At 49.2% G+C, this 21,209-nt stretch overlaps 2 protein-coding genes and 1 pseudogene across 2 annotated transcripts in view; 1 reads left to right on the top strand and 2 right to left on the bottom strand.

Moving 5' to 3' along the window:
• LOC122219326 (olfactory receptor 2H2-like) overlaps positions 1 to 765 on the bottom strand; it is a 254,348-nt gene extending 253,583 nt beyond the window's left edge. The window contains exon 1 of the mRNA XM_042937498.1: positions 711 to 765. The gene's annotated coding sequence lies outside the window, so the exon portion shown is untranslated. The remainder of the gene's footprint in view (positions 1 to 710) is intronic.
• A 1,326-nt stretch (positions 766 to 2,091) lies between these two features.
• On the bottom strand, positions 2,092 to 2,826 carry UBD (ubiquitin D). Its single transcript, XM_042937458.1, is given in 4 exon segments — positions 2,092 to 2,112; positions 2,417 to 2,506; positions 2,508 to 2,688; positions 2,690 to 2,826. Coding segments are annotated over 4 exon segments (429 nt in total).
• A 14,017-nt stretch (positions 2,827 to 16,843) lies between these two features.
• On the top strand, positions 16,844 to 17,778 carry LOC122219277 (annotated as a pseudogene).
• Positions 17,779 to 21,209: the final 3,431 nt, after the last annotated feature.

Genomic DNA, 21,209 nt, shown 5'->3' with positions numbered 1-21,209 from the left:
GTTCTTTGTTCCAGGAAGCAGGTGGCAAACACACCAGCTAAAGGGCACCAAGGCTCGCCTCCCACACTATGGCCCTCACCACCGGGCTCCGCGCGCCGGGATGTCCTCGTGCAGCCACGGCGTCACCTCGCGCGTGGAGTCCCCACCCCCAACACCCCGGGGGCTCCCCTGTCAGCGCAGCCACAGCGCGGGAGCGCTTCCTCCTGCGGGGTCGCCCCCCCCTCCCCGCGTCGTCCCGACCCCGGAGGGCTACCGGACGCTCGTGCAACCGCCGGTGCGCGACCTGCACCTGCAGACGCACGCGCACGCGTGCGACCTCAGGTGTCACCGGCGCTGCTGGATGCGGGCTTCACGGCGAGCGTGGCGCCCCTGCTGCGGCCGCTTTGCGCGACTGTGCCCGCGTGCCCCCAGCTGGCGGCGACGGTGCGGGACGCGGGGAGGGGCGGGGGCAGGCGGGACACGAGGCCGCCGGCCCCGCCCGCTGCACCTCCCCACCTCCCCGCGCCCCTCCCCGCGGCGCCCCCGCCCCTTCCCGCCCCTCCCCGCTCCCCCCCTCCCCGCCTCCCTCGTCCCCCTCCCCGCCCCTCCCCGCCTTCCCGCACCCGTACCGCACGCAGGCAGGAACCTCGTGGGTGCGTGTGCCCCGCCCGCCGCCCCCCTCCACCCGCAGGCCGCCCGCGCCTCTACCACCGGGTTCGCTTTGCTCCTACCGGGCGGTCCAGCCGGCCCCCAACCCGCTAGTGTCCACGCTGGGGAAGGAGGAAGTGAGGGGGCGGCGAGGAAGCCCTGGGGAGTCTGGGGAGGGGGCGGGCCCGGGGGTGGGGATGGCCGCCGGGAAGGCGGTCTGCGGGTTCCCTGTGCGAACCTGCAAGTGCCCTAGGTCGGACGGGGCGGGGCGATCCTGAGCCCCTGAGGTCCGGGAGTGTTCGGGGCAGCCCCTCCATCCTCGTTTTCACGGTTCAGACAGGGGAGAGTGGCCTTCGGGCGGAGGCAGAGAGAAGGCGGGATTGGGGGAGGACGTTCCCCATCCTCCGGGCACTGTGACCGCCCTTGCCAGGGTCAGGTATCACCGGACGGGTCACGTCCACCCGCTCCCACTCGGACGGCACACCATGAAAAGACCCCACGCTGTCTGGCGTCAGGGAGGCCCCCAAATTGACCGGGAAATCGTACACTCTACCTGCAGGAGACCCCGTCCGAAAACAGGATCCCCGGTTGCCCATCTTGGGAAACCAGACCAACCTAATGCCCACCAGGAGCATTGGACCCCTAAGTGTACCAAGCAGCGGGACAGGGGGACAGGGGGACAGGGAGTGAGTGAGCGGGGGAGGTGGAGGAAGGGGCCCCGCGCTCCCCGGAGAGGGCCAGGCCCCAGTGACGGTAACGGTGATGGAGGCAGACCACACCTTCCAGAAACCCCTGCCCCAAGGACCTCCCACTGGAGACACAAAACCTCTGGGTCCTGAGGAAAATATTTTCCCGTGCTCACCATCTTCCCCAGAAATGAGAACAGTTTGGTTACCGAACGTAAAGAGTAAGAAGGGACACAGTGCCAGGTGACATTTCATACCAAACAGCTTTAAATAGGGACACAGGATATACTTTAATTTGAATTTCTAAATTCTTTATTAACAAGATTGTAATCATATCAGAGTACTTCATTTATGATGAATCATTTCAGTGTTCTCTGTAAGTAGAAATTCAGTTTGGTTCAGCATATGGTGTGATATTACAGATGAAACATATCGATGGAAACACAGAAATTAGTAGAACATGGATCCCATTCTAAAACTTACACTAACTTGCTGGACAAAAGAGGAAACAGCAGTGTCTCTATAAATCGGAGGGGGCCAAGGAAAGATTCAACTGCAAGCTGGCTTTGATGCTGTCTCTACAGTGCCTTAAAGATTTATGTTCTGCTGGAGTCACATGCACAATCTTGCCACCTAATCAATTATGTGAGATCCAGGAAGGTGGGAATTAGAAAGCAGAGTTTTTCTGCAGCCCTTCCTCCCCACTTAACCCCACATCTTCTCTATCTTTCCCATTAATTTGGGGAAATCATCAAAGGATGTGGGTGGTGAGTAAGGGCTAGCAGTAGCTCTTCTGCTCCTGGATCACCCACCCATGATGTGGTCACCCCACCCCCCCTCACCAGATACAGTAGGTCGTCATGAAGAGTAAACTGCCCCTTTTTTTAAAATTTTTTTAACATTTGTATTTATTTTTGAGACAGAGAGAGAGAGAGAAAGCATGAACAGGGGAGGGTCAGAGAAAGAGGGAGACACAGAATCCGAAACAGGCTCCAGGCTCCGAGCTGTCAGCACAGAGCCCGACGCGGGGCTCAAACCCATGGACCGCGAGATCATGACCTGAGCCGAAGTCAGACGCTTAACCGACTGAGACACCCAGGCACCCCTAAACTGCCCCTTTTGGTGCCATACTCCCCCATGGTCTTCCCATCTTCCAGCTTCTTGCCATTGCAAACCACAGTCTGTTTCTCAAGCAGGCACTACAGCCGTCTTGCTCTCAATCATCTGTCTCACCTGGGCCACCGAACTGGACCTTCGCACCTGGAGGAGATGCCTCTGCCCCTCATCACCGATCTCCACCAGAAACAGGGACAGCTACTCGTCACTGGGCTTCACCACCTTTAGAGTGAGGTGGATGGTTGTCTGCCTGTCGATGCACAGGGACGTTGGTCTGAGCCCGGACATATTCAGTGATCTTCTTCACTCTGTTGTCCAAGTTAGCAGTGAGGGTCATTGATGCCCATTCCTCAGAACAGACCCCCACCTGGACAATGAAAGCCAAGCGACCCGGCATCAAGGTGCCTGGAATGCCTGCAGCCTTTGCACCACTTGTCCCCTCTCTGACCCATCCGGCTGGCCCTCCAGCTCCTTCACAACAAGCTGTGGCCCTCCCTGTCTTGGAACTTCTCGTTTGGAATTTCCAGCTTAGAACCCAAGAAAATCAATCGTATTCCTTTACAGCCATACCTCTTCTTCATCCCAACGTCATTGATGGTTTCCCACATTACTTGCCTCACTCCTATCCATGTAGTTTGTCAAAGGTCGGAACTAAATACAATTATAAAGCATCCAAAGATATATACCAGACTCTAAAAACAACTCCCAAGAGAATTCCCAAGAATTGGTGGCCTCAGGGGTTACTCCCAGCACTGCCCTCCAGGACTACCTTACAAGGAAACCCTGGCTAGGATGCCTATTCTCTGTAGAATTGTTTCATTTTTTAAATGTCCCATGGCCTTATAATAATAACTCAGTGTGTTATGTGCCTTGTTCATCTGTATTTCCTGTGTTTTTATATATGCCTGTTGTAGAATACAATCTCCTCCTGTAATTAGACTAGGGCCTCACTCACAGGAGGCAGGGCCAGGTCTAAGTCCTACTTGAATAATCTAAAACTGGGCAAGCTTACCCTGTGTCATTACCAGCAAGCCTGGGAGGCCCTCCACTCAAACTCATCTTCCCAGTCTGGATGCCACAGACATTTCTTCTGGACTGGGGCCCCTCCGTGCCAAGCTCTTATCCTAGCTCTCTTCATGGTGCACATACTCTTTACAAGATAATGTATCAGGTCTTTAACAGCTGGGGATAAATGAGTTTTGTGAACCGCTCTTCTGGGAGGAGAAGGAAGTTTAAGAGCCCAGGATCCCTAAACACAATAAAAGTGAAAGGGCTTGCATGGTTTCAAATCTTGGCAGCCCTGTTGAGCACAAGGCCCACTCACACCTCCCACCACCCTCCCCTAAGCAGCCTGTCAGATCTGACACAGAAGAGAACCCAGGAGTCAAGAGAACCTCTTCTACTTCCAGAATCTTCCTTCACCTCCGTAGATATCGGTGCCTGGTGCATCCCTGCAAGATGGCTTCCCAGCTCCTCCCAGCTCCATCCCTCCTGCACTCCTGAGCCGCGTCCCGCCCCACCTCTCCCCAACCCCACCATCAAGCCCCAACTCATACAGAGGCAGGAAGCACCAGATGCCATGTCTGCAGTCAAGGGACCAGAAGCAGGAGGCTGAGGAAAAAGAGCCTTGTGTCCGGCTTGTATGCATAGGCTGGGTTGGAAATCCCCTGCCTGAGCCACTGTGTCTGTACCCTTTGTTCTCAAATGATCTCATTAATTTTCTTTCACCTTTGCTACAGTGGAGTCGGTAAACAAAGAGTACTGTCTGATCAAGCACTTTGTTCTCTGCCAAAGCATCTACCCTCCTGTTCCAAACACAGGATGGTCCTTCTCTGTTGAGAATTCTCCCTGCTTCACAACCACACCCCTGGTCCTGACCTCTGGACCCGGAAAGGCTGGCCAGGGTCGCTGAGGAGTGATGTGACCAGAGCAGCCTGTTCACACCAGCCTGGCAGAGGGAACCAGGTCTCCAGAAGACACAGGATGAGTCTCCTGCATGGGTGGAAGACAAGGCTGCAGTCCCAGGGAGCCACCTGCTACGTGCGCTCCAGCAGGTGCGTTCGCCTCCTCAGATGTTTGTTTTCCAGCCTTAACATGAGACCATTGGACAGAATTTCTAAGTTCTTCCAGGCTCAGAAAACTGTTCATAAAATGTTCTTCACAAAGAACTTTAGGTTCCTGGGTCGTGAGCTCTCTAACCTTCTTCCCATCCTGCCCCAGAACCTGCAAGCCAAATCCAGTACTTAAAACAATCCTAGACCAACAATCAAGTGCTGAGCCCACCTTCCGCACACCAGAACACCACATATCCGCTGTCACATCACAGCACTGTTTCCCCACCTTTCCGCTGGACATTACCTACTCCCTGTGCGCTGTGACCTCCCAGAATCTCCCAGGAAGCTGTTGCTTCCTCCCTGGCTCTGCAGGGAGGATTTGGATTGAGACAAAGAGGGCGTGCACAGGCTGTGTGCCCTCAGGGAATTGACTTGACTACTCTGATCCTCCTAACATCCCAAAGGAACCACTACCCGCTCCCAAACTCAGGACAGTGACACAAACCGTTCTCAAAACACCATTTATTAAAAGTACTCCCAATGTTTTCCAAATAAAAATTCCCTAAATATGTCAAGTTATCATCTTTTTTACTGTACTTTCAGTGGCCATTCACTCACGGAGAGATGTGAAATGGTCCCATTTTACCGCAGGAGTCTCCAACCTGCAGAACTTGGATTTACAGAAGCGCCTGTGTAGGGTCATGGGATCCAAGACCAACTAAATATTTTAAAAAACTCAACGTAAATCAAGTTCTTCTACTTGAAGCTCTTACTGGTCAATAAAATTGGAGGAAGACTGAGATCATCCGCCTGCAGGGCTGCACCTGCATCCGGCGTCCAATAGGATCCGGGCATCCTGAAGCGTCAGCAGTAGCCGAGCAGAAAACACCCGATCAGGTTGCGGGAGGCTGGAGCCAGCGTTGCAAGAAGAGGTTAGAAGCCGGGAAGCCATCTCCGTCGTGTTTGCGCAAAGCATCTGAGCCCCTCCCCTCCTCCCACCTTGGCCTCGGGACCCGGACCCCTGGTCTGAGCCTCTCCGCTCGCCTCCTCCCTTTGGCCTCTGGACCGGACCCCTGGTCTGAGTCCCTCCCCTCCTCCCACCTTGGCCTCCAGACCGGACCCCTAGTCTGAGCCCACCCCTCCTCTCACCTTGGCCTCGGACCCGGACCCCTCGTCTGAGCCCCTCCCCTCCCCTCCTCCCACCTTGGCCTCCAGACCGGACCCCTCGTCTGAGCCCACCCCTCCTGTCACCTTGGCCTCGACCCGGACCCCTCGTCTGAGCCTCTCCGCTCCTCACACCTGGACCTCACACCCGGACAGAGATCAGGTGTTGAAAGCTGCTTACCATTCGCGCCTTCTCATGCTTCCCTCTCAGCCCTTCCCGCCTGGGCAGGCTACACCATGTTGGGGCCCATGTCTCCTTTTCTCGGAAAAGCTCCTGCAGGGGGGCCCAGGACGAGGTTTCTTGGGAACAGAGTCTGTCGAGCCACGGACCTGCCGGTCTAGCTGCGCCCGTGCACCGTCCGCGTTCCCTGCAGATGCCCCGACACCAGGTCAGGGAGCATGCCTTTCCTTCTGGCCCGCCCCTCGGCCTCAGGGATTTACACAGATCAACCTGTGAGCAGCACCTCCTCCAGGAAGCCCTCTCTAACTCCCTTCCTATGCTGGGCCACGGGCCCATCCTCTATCCAGTCATACGCCTTCCTTGAGCCCCTCGGAACAAGCTTCTCCAGCAATAAGACCACCTGCTTACTTGTCTGTCACCCCCACTAAACAGTAGGAATCTTGGGGGCCATGACTGTGTCTTGACTGACCTGTATCTTCAGCACTTCGTGGGCATCTGTCTGGTGCAGTAAATACTTGATATTTACCAACGGCATGAGGACTTACGAGATTTCAGGAACTCCAGGAGACATTTGTAAATGCACCTCATTCCCTGTTTCCACTTTCTATGGGGTAAATGTTGGTACCCCTCCAGCTCCATTGATAAGAAGGGAACTCACCCACAGTCTTACTAGTAGCTGCTGGCAAGCAAGACTGGAGATGCAAATCTCTACTGCCTTCCTTCCAATCTTCTCCCAGAACAAAGGAAAGGGGGAGTGCGCGGTGTGCGTGCCCTGGCATTACAGGAAGGGCACAAGTCAGGGAAGGAACAGGGCAGAGAAGGAGGCTGGTGAGGAATGAGCTCGAGCTCGAGCTCGGGTCTGTATGCAGATGGAGCATCCTATGTGGTGGGCCCTGCCTGGACCTCCGGGCAGCGGTCAGCAGAGAGCCTGCGAGAGCAGACGTCAGAGCCTGGAGGAGGACAGCCCCCCACCCGAACACTGGTGGTGGGGGTGGGGATAGTTTACAGGGGTTGCTGTCACACCCGCCTCAGCCATAGGGGAGTCACCCAGGGGAGCTGGGGATTTGCAGCTCGGAGCCACTGCAAGGGCAAGCCTGGGATTTCCCTAAGAAAAACTGATTCAGGGGATTCCTTACCCAGACAGGGTTGGATTCCAAGATGCACTGTGCTTTCTAGGAATCCAAACAACAAACCTGGACTCTGATCTCTCTCCACATAGTTCCCTTCCATGCCACGGCCCAGGCTGTGCCCTGTGCCCTTCTGCTGGCCACAGGGAGGATTTCTTCCCAGGACCTGACCTTGTCCTTGCTTCCTAGCACAGTAGAAATCTGAAGCTTTTTCCCTCTGTCATAATAATTTTTTTCAGACTCAGAAAGATTCCTTTTCATTTGTCATAGATTCTGGGTCTGGAGTTCTCTCTTGCCCAGCAAGAAAGCGGTACGCAGGATTGAAATGCGAGAGAGGCTCCTGTCCTGGAGAAGACAAGAGCCCCAAGTCAGGGTCCTTGCTCCATTTTTATCAGGATCAGGCTTACAAGCATGATGGGCTGACGGGTGTGCACAAAGAGACAATGAAACCGTGAACGTTTACTCATGGGCGTGGGGGAAAGGGAGTTTTGAAGATATATGTGTTAGGGGTTTGAGTCAACACAAAACAAAATTCTGGTGGCACCACCTCTGTTTACCTAAACTGACCTGGGGACAAGAAAGACAGAGCAAGCTACCTCAGGGTCAACAAGGCACCTTTCTCTTTCTAATTAGCTCCACTCTGGGCAACTTCACCCCACAGCAGTCTAAAGTCCTGTTTTTCCTGTTGACCTAATTTGGTCCTTCCTTCCTGTGAAAGCAGCTTTCTGCTATTGGACTAAATTGGAATACCTAGTCTTGTTTACCTAATCTTGTATATTTTTATCCTGAGATTTCCTATTCCTACACCTTTGTATAGGGGCTTTGCCCCGTTTACCTAATTTTGTTTACCAAATCTTGTTTACCCAAACTTGGGTGTGTTCATCCTATGGCTTTCTAATTCTTTATGCCTTGTTAACCCATTGGTGCAAGCTCAGGGAATTCCTAAACTTATTCCCCACAGCCCTTCAAACAGATTCAGAAAATCAGCCAAGGTAAAATGTCATGTGACAGAGGTCTTACCAGCTCATAAAACGAAGGTGTCAGACACACACACGTACAACCGGTACAACCAGCCAGTGTGACTCCCTCAAAAACCAGGCAGGTCGGTGTCGGTGCCGGTGCCGGGCGGGTCACTAGGCAGGTCACTGCCATCAGAGAAGAGGCCCCTCCTGTGTGTTTTCTGGTGTCCCAGGGGGCATGTGGAAAATGGCTCAGAGAGCTAGAATACCACTTCAGAAATGCCAACCAAACTCCATCACAAAGTTCCTGAGAATTTTCATTTATTTATGATTGGAAAAATAATTCATCCACTCTCATGAAGGACAATGTGGAAATACTTACAAATGTAAGTCTTTATTTCTGGATTTTTCCATCATAGTCCATTGATTTGTATGTCTCCCTTTATGTCACTACTACACTGTCTTTATTACTCAAGCTTCATAATAAGTTTAAAATCAAAGTATAATTTCACCACCTTTTTATTTTTTACAAAGTGTTTTTGGCTATTCTTAGTCCTTTGTATCTAAGATTAGCCTGTCAGTTTCAAAGGAAAGAAAGAAAGAAGGAAGAAAGAAAGAAAGAAAGAAGAAAGAAAGAAAAGAATCCTGCTTTTTTTAATAGGTATTGTATCCATAGAGAAATTTGAGGAGAGTATCCACTTTTACATTTTCTTCTGGAATTTTTTTTAATTTTCTTATTTATTTTTAAACTTACATCCAAATTAGTTAGCATAGAGTGCTACAATGATTTCAAGAGTAGATTCCTTAGTACCCCTTACCCATTTAGCCCATCCCCCCTCCCAGAACCCCTCCAGTAACCCTCAGTTTGTTCTCCATATTTATGAATCTCTTCTGTTTTGTCCCCCTCCCTGTTTTTATATTATTTTTATTTCCCTTCCCTTATGTTCATCTGTTTTGTCCCGTGAAGTCCTCAAATGAGTGAAGTCATATGATGTTTGTCTTTCTCTGACTGACTAATTTCATTTAACATAATACCCTCCAGTTCAATCCACGTACTTGCAAATAGTAAGATTTCATTCTTTTTGATTGCCAAGTAATACTCCATTGTGTGTGTGTGTGTGTATATACATATATATATATATATATATATACACAATATATACATTGTGTGTATATATATATACATATGTGTGTATATATGTGTGTGTGTATATATATATACATATATACATATATACATATATACATATATACATATATACATATATACATATATATGTATATATACCACATCTTCTTTATCCATTCATCCATCGATGGACATTTGGGCTCCTTCCATACTTTGGCTATTGTCGATAGTGCTGCTATAAACATTGGGGTGCATGTGTCCCTTTGAAACAGCACACCTGTATCCCTTAGATAAATACCTAATAGTGTAATGCTAGGTCATAGAGTAGTTCTATTTTTAGTTTTTTGAGGAACGTGCATACTGTTTTCCAGAGTGGCTACACCAGCTTGCATTCTCATCAGCAGTGCAAAAGATATCTTCTTTCTTCCCATCCTCGCCAACATCTGTCCTTGCCCGAGTTGTTAATGTTAGCCATTCTGACAGGTGTCAGGTGGTATCTCACTGCGGTTTTGATTTGTATTTCTCTGATGATAAGTGAAGTTGAGCATTTTTTGATGTGTCAGTTGGCCATCTGGATGTCTTCTTTGGAGAAGTGTCTATTCATGTCTTCTGCCCATTTCTTCACTGGATTTTTTGTTTTTTGGCTGTTGAGTTTGATAAGTTCTTTGTAGATTTTGGATACTAACCCTTTATCTGATATGTCATTTGCAAATATCCTCTCCCATTCTGTCGGTTGCCTTTTAGTTTTGCTGATTGTTTCCTTCACTGTGCAGAAGCTTTTATTTTGATGAGGACCCAGTAGTTCATTTTTGCTTTTGTTTCCCTTGCCTCCAGAGACATGTTGAGTAAGAAGTTGCTGTGGGCAAGATCAAAGAGGTTTTTGCCTGCTTTCTCCTCGAGGATTTTGATGGCTTCCTGTCTTACATTGAGGTCTTTCATCCATTTTGAGTTTATTTTTGTGTATGGTGTAAGAAAGTGGTCCAGATTCATTCTTCTGCATGTCGCTGTCCAGTTTTCCCAGCACCACTTGCTGAAGAGACTGTCTTTATTCCATTGGATATTCTTTCCTGCTTTGTCAAAGACTAGTTGGCCATACATTTGTGGGTCCATTTCTGGGTTCTCAGTTCTGTTACATTGATTGAGTGTCTGTTCTTGTGCCAGTACCATACTGTCTTGACGATTGCAGCTTTGTAATGCATCTTGACATCCAGGATTGTGATGCCTCCTGCTTTTGTTTTCTTTTTCAAGATCGCTTTGGCTATCCGGGGTCTTTTCTGGTTCCGTACAAATTTGAGGATTATTTGTTCTAACTCTGTGAAGAATGCTGGTGTTATTTTGATGGGGATTGCATTCAATATGTAGATTGCTTTGGGTAGTATCAACATTTTAACAATATTTGTTCTTCCTATGCAGGAGCATGGGATCTTTTCCCATTTTTTGGTGTCAATTCAGTTTCTTCCATAAATTTTCTACTGTTTTTAGTGTATAGATTTTTCACCTCTTGGGTTAGATTTATTCCTAGGTTTTTGGAGCAATTGTAAAAAGCATCAATTCCTTGATCTCTCTGTTGCTTCATTGACGTTGTATAGGAATGCAACCGATTTCTGTGCATTGATTTTATATCCTCCAACTTTGCTGAATTCATGAATCAGTTCTAGCAGTTTTTTGGTGGAATCTTTATGGTTTTCCATATAGAGTATCATGTCATCTGCAAAGAGTGAGAATTTGACTTCCTCCTGGCTATTTGAGTGCCTTTTATTTCTTTGTGTTGTCTGATTGCAGAGGCTAAGACTTTCAAAACTATGTTGAATAACAGTGGTGAGAGTGGACATCCCTGTCTCATTCCTGACCTTAGGGGGAAAGCTCTCGGTTTTTCCCCATTGAGGATGATATTAGCATGGGTCGTTCATATATGGCTTTTATGATCTCGAGGTATGCTCCTTCTAACCCGACTTTCTTCAGGGTTTTTATCAAGAAAGGATGCTGTATTTTGTCAAATGCTTTCTCTGCATCTATTGAGAGGATCATATGGTTCTTGTCCTTTTTTTATTGATGAGATGAATCACATTAATTGTTTTGTGGATATTGAACCAGCCCTGCATCCCAGGTATAAATCCCACTTGGTTATGGTGAATAATTTTTTTAATGTATTGTTGGATCTGGTTGGCTAATATCTTGTTGAAGATTTTTGCATCCATGTTCATCAGGGAAATTGGTCTATAGTTCTCCTTTTTAGTGGGGGTCTCTGGTTTTGGAATCAAGGTAATGCTGGCTTCATAGAAAGTGTTTGGAAGTTTTCCTTCCATTTCTATTTTTTGGAACACCTTCAAGAGAATGGGTGTTAACTCTTCCTTAGATGTTTGGTAGAATTCCCCTGGAAAGCCATCTGGCCCTGGACTCTTGTTTTTTGTCAGATTTTTTGTTACTAATTCGATTTCCTTACTGGTTATGGGTCTGTTCAAATTTTCTATTTCTTTCTGTTTCAGTTTTGGTAGTGTATATGTTTCTAGGAATTTGTCCATTTCTTCCAGATTGTCTATATTATTGGCATACAGTTGCTCATAATGTTCTGTTATTACTGTTTTTATTTCTGCTGTGTTGGTTGTGATCTCTCCTTTTCATTTTTGATTTTATTTATTTGGGTCCTTTCCTTTTTCTTCTTGATCAAACTGGCTAGTGGTTTATCAATTTTGTTAATTCTTTCAAAGAACCAGCTTCTGGTTTCATTGATCTGTTCTATTGTTTTTTGGGGTTTTTTTTTTTGTTTGTTTGTTTTGATAGCATTAATTTCTGCTCTAATCTTTATTATTTCCTGTCTTCTGGTGGTTTTGGGTTTTATTTGCTGTTCTTTTTCCAGCTCCTTAAGGTGTAAGGTTAGGTTGTGTATATGAGATCTTTCTTCCTTATTTAGGAAGGCCTGGATTGCTATATGCTTTCCTCTTATGGCCACCTTTGCTGCATACCAGAGGTTTTGGGTTGTGGTGTTACCATTTGCATTGACTTCCATATACTTTTTAATTTCCTCTGTAACTTCTTGGTTAGCCCATTCATAGTAGGATGTTCTTCCAATCTCCAAGTATTTGTTACCTTTCCAAATTTTTCTTGTGGTTAATTTCGAGTTTCATAGCGTTGTGGTCTGAAAATATGCATGGTATGATCTCAATCTGTTTGTATTTACTTAGGGCTGATTTGTGTCCCACTACATGGTCTATTCTGGAGAACGTTCCATGTGCACTGGAGAAGAATGTATATTCTGCTGCTTTAGGATGAAATGTTCTGAATATATCTGTGAAGTCCATCTGGTCCAGTGTGTCATTCAAAGCCATTGTTTCCTTGTTGATTTTTTGATTAGATGATCTGTCCATTGCTGTGAGTGGGGTGTTGAAGTCTCCCACTATACTAGTATTTCTATCAATGAGTTCCTTTATGTTTGTGATTGACTTATACATTTGGGTGCTACCCCATTTGACACATAAATGTTTACAATTGTTAGGGATTTTTGGTGGATAGACCCCTTGATTATGATATAATGCCCTTCTGCATCTCTTGATACAGTCTTTATTTTAAAGTCTAAATTGTCTGATATAAGTATGGCTACCCCGGCTTTCTTTTGTTGACCATTAACATGATAGATGGTTCTCCATCCCCTTACCTTCAATCTGAAGGTGTCTTTAGGTCTAAAGTGGGTCTCTTGTAAACAGCATATAGATGGATCCTGTTTCTTATCCATTCTGTTACCCTATGTCTTTTGATTGGAGCATTGAGTCCATTGATGTTTAGAGTGAGTACTGAAAGATATGAATACATTACCATTACGTTGCTTGTAGAGTTGGAGTTTCTGGTGGTGTTCTCTGGGCCTTTATAATCTTTGTTGCTTTTGGTATTTATTTATTTATTCTAATTTTTTCATCTTTTCTCCCCTCAGAGAGTCCCCCTTAAAATCTTGCAGTGCTGGTTTAGTGATCACTAACTCTTTTAATTTTTGTTTGGGAAACTTTTTATATCTCCTTCTATTCTGAATGACAGCCTTGCTGGATAAAGAATTCTTGGCTGCATATTTTTCTGATACAGCACATTGAATGTATCCTGCCACTCCTTTCTGGCCTGTCAAGTTTCTGTGGATAGGTCTGCTGCAAACCTGATCTGTCTTCCCTTGTAGGTTTGGAAACAGCCATAGGGACTAAACTAAGAAGGGAGAAAGGAGAAAGGAGAGGGATTAAATTCCATTAAGACTCTATAAACAGGGTGGGGTGCAGAGTCTGCAACTCCACAGCTTGATACCTGGAGGTGCTCTGGTGGGAAGGGCAAATCCCCACTGCTGGAAAGACATTTGGTAGAGGCTGTGAGGCAACCTGGGCCCAGCAGACCCCAGAGAACAGCCACATTCGCTGGTGCTGGAACAAGGTCTGCTTCGGTTTCCTCCTGTTAAAGACAGGGGCACGTAGGGTAGGAGGGTGATTAGAGGCAAGCTGGTGAAGATCTGGCCACCAGCTAGGTTGGGGGAGACAGAGCCTCCGTTTGAAGGGCTGGCCAATTTCTGTGGTGTAGACATTCCCGCCGTGGCTGGCCCACCCTTCTCACCAAATTCCCCGCACTGGCACACGACACGGGCCTGGTGGGAAGCTGTAGCAACCCTGCGAAGACCAGAGACCACCGTGCCCGAAGGTCCAGTACCCTTGGCGTCCACGTGGAGACACCGGTTAAGAGTTTGTCGTCACCGCAGCAGAGGGGAGTTTCAGTGCACCTGAGGGTAAGTGGGAAGTGTGCTCTCCTGGGAGAGGGTAGTTTGGACACGCCCTCAATAGCAGAGTCCAGATCCCACTGCGCTGGCACCTGTGGCTAGTGACCTCAGCCAAGTTTCTTAACCTCTAAAACAATTTACTTCTTGGTAGAAGTGGAATAAGAGGATCTTCTTTGCAGGGTTTCTGTGAGAACTGGGTGGGTGGGCCGCTTGAGACACAAAGGAAGGACTGAGCACACAGCAGATATGTAGCAAGTAGGGATCTCTGGGCTCTCACTCACTCCTCTCAGTGGGCTCCCCAGCCCAGGCCCTGGCTCCCAGCGCAGTGCTCACACTCGTGGGGCCAAAGAAATGAGGAAATGCAAAAACCACTAGACGAATGTGAGGGGAGAAGAGCCAGGAACAAAATGGTAGATGAGAGATAGTGGAGAAGACAAAGATTGGGGGAGGAAAGACAAGGTCCCTAAGGGAGAGGCCACCTAAAGAGATTGAGGAAGAAGAAAGGGGAGCATGGAGAGGCCAAGAGGATGAGGATGAGGATGAGGAGTTCAGAAATGAAAATGAGTTGATTAGGACAATGGCTGGTGGGGGACAACAGAGGCGGGGCTACCATTCAGGGTACAGGACTTGTGAGTCACAAAGAAGTAAAGGGGGTGACTGCCCATTGTCAAGTTCTTCTCTGCCAGGAGATGCTCTGGAGTTGAGGACATTGGTTGCACACCTGGTGAACATATAAACCATGAAGTTGCATACTTTAAATGGGCAAATGTATAAATATATCTCCACAGAAGAAAACAAAGGAATGGTTCATTAGAGATTCAGCGTGGTGTTTGCATCTGGGGCGTGGGCACACTTGGAACATTTGCTCAGCTCTGTAACCTAGTTGCTGGTTGACTTTCTTACTCATTGAACTGTAGACATGTGCTTACTCACACTTTCTTGAATATATAAAAATATGGAAAAAAATAAAATATGTCCTATAAGAATGATGACAGAAAAAGAAGAAAACCAAGTATGATACAGAAACAGAAACATCCAGAAGATGTACAGCAGGCTGGGAACCAGTGTGAGGAGATGTGGAGGCTGCCCTGCCCTCCCCCTCCCTGAGTGTGGAGGTCACCCAAGGCCAGGAACCCCTGAGTACCTGTCTCTCAACTGCCCCTAGCTACAGCCTCCTGCCCCATCTCTGAGTCAGCCTTCTATGCCCCAATACTCCTCTTTTCTACAGAAGAAACAGTCACCTCCTCTAGGAAGCTTTCCCTGATATATCCACCCAAAGTGGTCTTTCACCTTATTACAGACCCTATTCCCTCATTCACTCAGTATGTTGGAATTATTGACCTTTATATTTTTCAAAATGTTTATTCATTTATTTTTGTAAGGGGAGGAGTGGGAGTGAGGGGCAGAGAGAGAGGGAGACAGAGAATCCCAAGTGCCCTGGTATTACTGACCTTTAGAGCTTGGGGTCTCATCAAGATAAAAAGCTTCTGCACAGCAAAGGAAACAATCAACAAAATAAAAGGCAACCAACAGAATGGGAGAAGATATTTGCAAATGACGTATCAGATAAAGGGTTGGTATCCAAAATCTATAAAGAACTTATCAAACTTAACACCCAAGAAACAAATAATTCAGTGAAGAAGTGGGCAAAAGACATGAATAGACATTTCTCTAAAGAAGACATCCAGATGGCCAACCAACACATGAAGAAAATGCTCAACATCACTCCTCATCAGGGAAATACAAATCAAGACCACAATGAGATACCACCTCACACCTGTCAGAATGGCTAAAATTAACAACTCAGGCAACAACAGATAATGGTGAGGATGTGGAGAAAGAGGAACCCTCTTGCACTGTTGGTGGGAATGCAAACTGGTGCAGCCACTCTGGAAAACAGTGGGGAGGTTCCTCAAAAAATTAAAAATAGACCTACCCTATGACCCAGCAATAGCACTGCTAGGAATTTACCCAAGGGATACAGGAGTGCTGATGCATAGGGGCACTTGTACCCCAATGTTTATAGCAGCACTTTCAACCATAGCCAAATTATGGAAAGAGCCTAAATGTCCATCAACTGATGAATGCATAAAGAAGTTGTGGTTTATAAATACAATGGAATACTACTTGGCAATGAGAAAGAATGAAATCCTGCCATTTGCAGCAATGTGGATGGACCTGGAGTGTATTATGCTGAGTGAAACAAGTCAGTGAGAGAAAGATATCATATGTTTTCACTCATATGTGGATCTTGAGAAACTTAACAGAAGACCATGGGGGAGGGGGCAAAATAGTTACAAACAGAGAGAGAGGGAGATAAACCATAAGAGACTCTTGGATACAGAGAACAAACTGAGGGTTCATGGGGGTGGGGGAGAGGGAAGAGAGGGCAAAGTGGGTGATGGGCAGGGAGGAGGGCACCCTTTGGGATGAGCACTGGGTATTGTATGGAAGCCATGAACCACGGTAATCTATGCCAAAAACCAAGAGCACACTTTACACACTGTATGTTAGCCAATTTGACAATAAATTATAATTTTTAAAAAGCTTGGAGTCTTTGATAATGTTTCTATATTAATGACGATCTAAATGTGCTTGTGGCTTGCGTCCTGCCTGTGAGCATCTCAGGGCAGTGACAGACCCGTCTGTGAACCGGATCGTTAGCCGCAAAGGGAAGACCTTTCTCCTAGATACAACCTCAGTCCCTGACGAACCCCCTCTCCCCCCCTCAACCCCTGCAAGGAGGACGCATGGATTATAAGCAGCCCCACAAAATTCCTCTGACAAATAGAGAAATGATCCACTCCACAGACATAGCTTATAACCCGAAAATCCACTCAAAACACACATGACTTTGCTGGTTCTTCTGGCAAATGCGCAGGGAGGACACAGCTCCCCCAGCAGCACTCAGAGCACAGGGGCGCCAAGGGCACGCAGTGCTGGAAATTTCCACTAGCCTCCTTCACCCGCAGCCCGCCAGCCCCAGGCCCCGTTGGAAGTTCCACCTCTCCGTCGGGACGCCCCCTCCCGCCGCCCCCTCCCTGTGCCCCTCCTCCGAGATGCCTCACCACCGTGCGCTCTCCTCCGGGATGCCCGCTCCCCCACCTCCGCGCGCCCCTCCTCCAGGACGCCCCACCGACCTGGTGCACCTGCCAGACCAGGTGAGTTCCGTCCAGTCGGGACAGGAACCGGCCGCGCCAGCAAGAGCTCCCCGGGGGACTTCTCTGCACACCCAGGGCCCAAAGGAACCCCCTGTGCAGACCCAGGGGGGCAGCACCCGCATCATCCTGCTGTCAGTGCAGGCCCCCAGGCTGCACGCCCTGAACCTCTCCTTAGATCTATGCTTCAGCGCAAGCTGCACCGCCCAGATGCGGCCCACCTCGGGCGAATACCACCAGCCTCCTGGGCTGCCCGTTCCTGGGGACCGCGGAGTGCGTCGTCCTCACACTGATGGCCTTTGACCGCTACGTGGCCGTCCGCTGGCCCCTGCACCATGCTACCCCTGCCTGAGCCAGCAGCTGGCGGCCACCACCTGGGCCACTGGCCTGGTGGAGTCAGCGGTCCTGACACCACCCCCTCTCCGTCTGCTCTTGTGTCCCCACGGGCAGGTGGGTGATATTTTTGTGTGAGGTCCCGGCTCTGATTGCACTGTCCCGCGGAAACGCCACTTACGGTGAGATGCAGCTGGCTGTTGTGGTCCCTCACTGCCCCTGCCCGAGCAGTGCTCAGGTCAAGTCTGCCACAGGGTGGAAGAAGGCGTTCCGGATGCACCCCTCCCACCTCGCGGTGGTCACCCTCTTACGACTCAGTCATTACTGTCTACCTGCAGCCCCCAAATCCCGACGTTCAGCAAAGGGGCAAGTTGTCCAGTCTCTGCTATGCGGCAGGCACTCCAGCACTTAACAACCCTCTTGTTCACACCCTGAGGAACAGAGGGGTAAAGGGGGCACTTGGGACGCTGCTTGGGAGGCACAGGGACCCAAGGGAGTGCTGAGAGCTGCCTGGGTGCTTTCCAGTCCCCAGGGAATCAACCTGCTTCTGTGGGGATGCCTTGTGCCCCACACCACGCCCTCCTCACCCAGGGCGCCACAGGGGTGGGCAGTAGCTGTGTGTGTGTGTGTGCGTGCACACACGCGTGCCTGTGTGTGCGCCCTGCGTGTGTCCGTCTGTGTGTGCGTGTCAGTCCGTGTGCGTGTCTGTGTGCGTGTGTCTGTCTTTGTGTGCATGTCCGTCTGTGTGCGTGTGCATCTGTGTGTGTCCATCTCTCTGTGTGCGTGTCTGTGTGTACGTGTCCATCTGTGTGTGCATCTCCGTCTGTGTGTGTGTCCATCTGTGTGTGTGTGTGTGTGTGCGTGTCCGTCTATGTGTCTGTCTGTGTCTGTCCATCTATGTGTCTGTGTATGCATGTCCATCTGTGTGTCTGTCTGTCTGTGTGTGCGTGTATGTGTGTGCGTGTCCGTCTATGTGTCTGTGTCTGTCCATAAATGTATCTGTGTGTGCATGTCCATCTGTGTGTCTGTGTGTGTATCTCCGTCTGTGTGTGTCCATCTGTGTGTGCTTGTAATCGTGTGCGTGTGCGTGTCCATCTATGTGTCTGTCTTGTGTCTATGTATGTGTCTGTGTGTGCATGTCCATCTGTGTGTCTGTGTGTGTGTGTCTGTGCGTCTCCATCTGTGTGCGTGTCCATCTGTGTATGAGTGTCTGTGTCTGCCCATAAATGTATCTGTGTGTGCATGTCCATCTGTGTGTCTGTGTGTGGGTGTCTGTCTGTGTGTGCGTGTCCGTCTGTGTCTGTCCATCTACGTGTGTGTGCATGTCCACCTGTGTGTCTGTGTGTGCATCTCCGTCTGTGTGTGTGTCCATCTGTGTGTGCTTGTAATCGTGTGCGTGTGCGTGTCCATCTATGTGTCTGTGTCTGTCCACCTGTGTGTCTGTGTGTGGGTGTCTGTCTGTGTGTGCATCTCCGTCTGTGTGCGTGTGTCTGTGTATACGTGTCCATCTGTGTCTGTCTACGTGTGTGTGCATGTCCATCTGTGTGTCTGTGTGTGCATCTCTGTGTATGTGTGTCCATCTGTGTGTGTGTCCATCTGTGTGTGCTTGTAATCGTGTGCGTGTGCGTGTCCATCTGTGTGTCTGTGTGTGTCTGTGCATCTCCGTCTGTGTGTGTGTCCATCTGTGTGTGCATGTATGTGCGTGCGTGTCCGTCTATGTGTCTGTCTGTGTCTGTCCATAAATGTATCTGTGTGTGCATGTTCATCTGTGTGTCTGTCTGTGTGTGGGTGTCTGTCTGTGTGTGCGTCTCCGTCTGTGTGCGCATCTCCATCTGTGTGTGTGTGTCCGTCCATGTGTCCGTCTGTGTGTATGTCCATCTGTGTGCATGTGTCTGTCTGTGTGCATGTCCGTCTGTCGTGTCCGTCTGTGCGCCATGTGTGTAAGGTAGAGATGGAAAATCTGCTCAGAAGGCACACACCTCCATGTGAGGTGAGACTATAGGAACCATCATGTATCCGTCCTCTTTCCTTTCTTCCGTCCGGAACTGTCCCCATCTCCACACCATGTGCCTGGATCACCGGTCACATCACTGCTTCACCCCCATGTCTGATCCCTGCCACATCATTTTGCTTCTCCCTCAAGTTGTTTCCACTTCTTTATGTGTGTTTGATATTTTCCATCCATTTCACCCTCTCTGTTCTGACAGCAGAACAGGGGAGCCTCAAGCTCTGAAACCAGCCCAGGAACACGCAGCTGACACCTAAGACCCAGGCCCCGCAACCTCTCAAAGGCACTCAAATGTCACAGCCTCCTTAGGCCTGGGGCCAGATGAAGCCCATACGCCAAGCGGGGATGGTCACCTGGGCACCTGCACCCCGCCCCCAATGCCCATGGGTTACCTGGGCACCAGCATTTCTCCCCGCCCCACCCACCCCCCCCCCCCCCCCCCCGGAGTCCACAGGTCGCCTGGGCACCAGCGTTTCTTCCCAAGCATCCAGGGGTCACCTGGGCGCCTGCATTTCTCCCCCGCCCCCCCCTTCTCCTCCCCAACCCCGCCCGGCGCCACGGGTCACCTGGGTACCTGTATTCCCCACCCCACACCCACACCCCACCCCCGCCACTCCCAGTGCCCAAGGGCCCTGCCCGGATCCGCAGGCCAACCTGCAGAACCCCCAGAGCCCTGGCCGCGCGGAGGCACGGGACCGTTTGCACAACGCGGGCTCTGGCGCCCTCTGCCGGCTTCACTCGGCACTGCGCCTGACGTCGGGGGAGGGACTTACCTACCTGAGGAAAAGTGTGTACAATACACATACCCGTACACATTTCAGGTACCATTTAAAGTAATTTACACATATTAACGCATCAGTCCCTGTCACAACACCACGAAGCAGATACTAGCTTTTTCAGATGCACAAACTAAGAAAGATATTTTGGGGCGCCTGGATGGCTCAGTCATTTGAGCATCCAACTATTGATTTCCACTCAGGTCATGATCTCAGGGTTCATGAGATCGAGTCCACCATCAGGCTCTTCGCTGATGATGCAGAATCTGCTTGGAATTCTTTCTCTCCCCCTCTCTGTCCCTCCCCTGCTCACTCTCTCCCTCTCTCTCTGCCCCTCCCTGCTTACTCTCTGCCCCTCCCTGCTCATTCTCTCCCTCTCTCTGCCCCTCCCCTGCTCACTCTCTCCCCCTCTCTGCTCACTCTCTCTCTCTCCCTCAAAATAAATAAAAATAAGCCTTAAAAAAAAAAAAAGTAAGACACAGTTTAAGTAGCAGCTGAAGAAGTTCAGTGATTGGTACCCAGGTGGGTGGACTCAAATCTGTGTTGTTAACCCTGTGTTTTGGTACAAACAGTGCCTCTTTAGCCCAGTTAGGAAGTCTCAGCCTTTCAGCAAACTTTGAGGAAATCATCCCAATCTAGAAATCTGATTTTCCACGTGAAGGAGGTTTCCTCCTGGGAATGAGAGTTTATCACATGCCTCAAAGCTGCTGGAAGTTTTGTTACAGCTCATGGTTTGTGTTCCTGGCTCACACACACCTCCACCCCTGGATTTCAGGCTCTCAGAAGGCAAGGACTGAAATGTTGCAGAAAATTGGCACCCAATTAATTCTATAAATGAGCAAAGGATTAAATAAATAAATATCTACAAAAAAATGTGTAAAGCTTTCTGGAAGATCCTAATCCCACAGATGTGGTCTCTTAGCTTTTCCATGGCAATGGCAATTCCAAGTTCTCTTTGGTACACGCTGATAAGAAAAAAAAATCCTATGTTTATTCTAGTCCCAACATAAAGAGGCTTTGGCTGAACATGCACAGAACAGCTGTGTTAACTCCCTCCATCCTCCTCTTTCCAGCCATCCGTCCAGAGTAATTTATTGTCTCCTCCACCTCATGTTAGCCTATGTCCTGATCTCAATGTAGATCCCCCCCC

This window comes from Panthera leo, chromosome B2 (genome assembly GCF_018350215.1).
Source record: "Panthera leo isolate Ple1 chromosome B2, P.leo_Ple1_pat1.1, whole genome shotgun sequence".
NCBI lineage: Eukaryota > Metazoa > Chordata > Mammalia > Carnivora > Felidae > Panthera > Panthera leo.
Note: the sequence above shows the minus strand (reverse complement) of the source record. Positions and strands in the feature narration are given on the sequence as shown.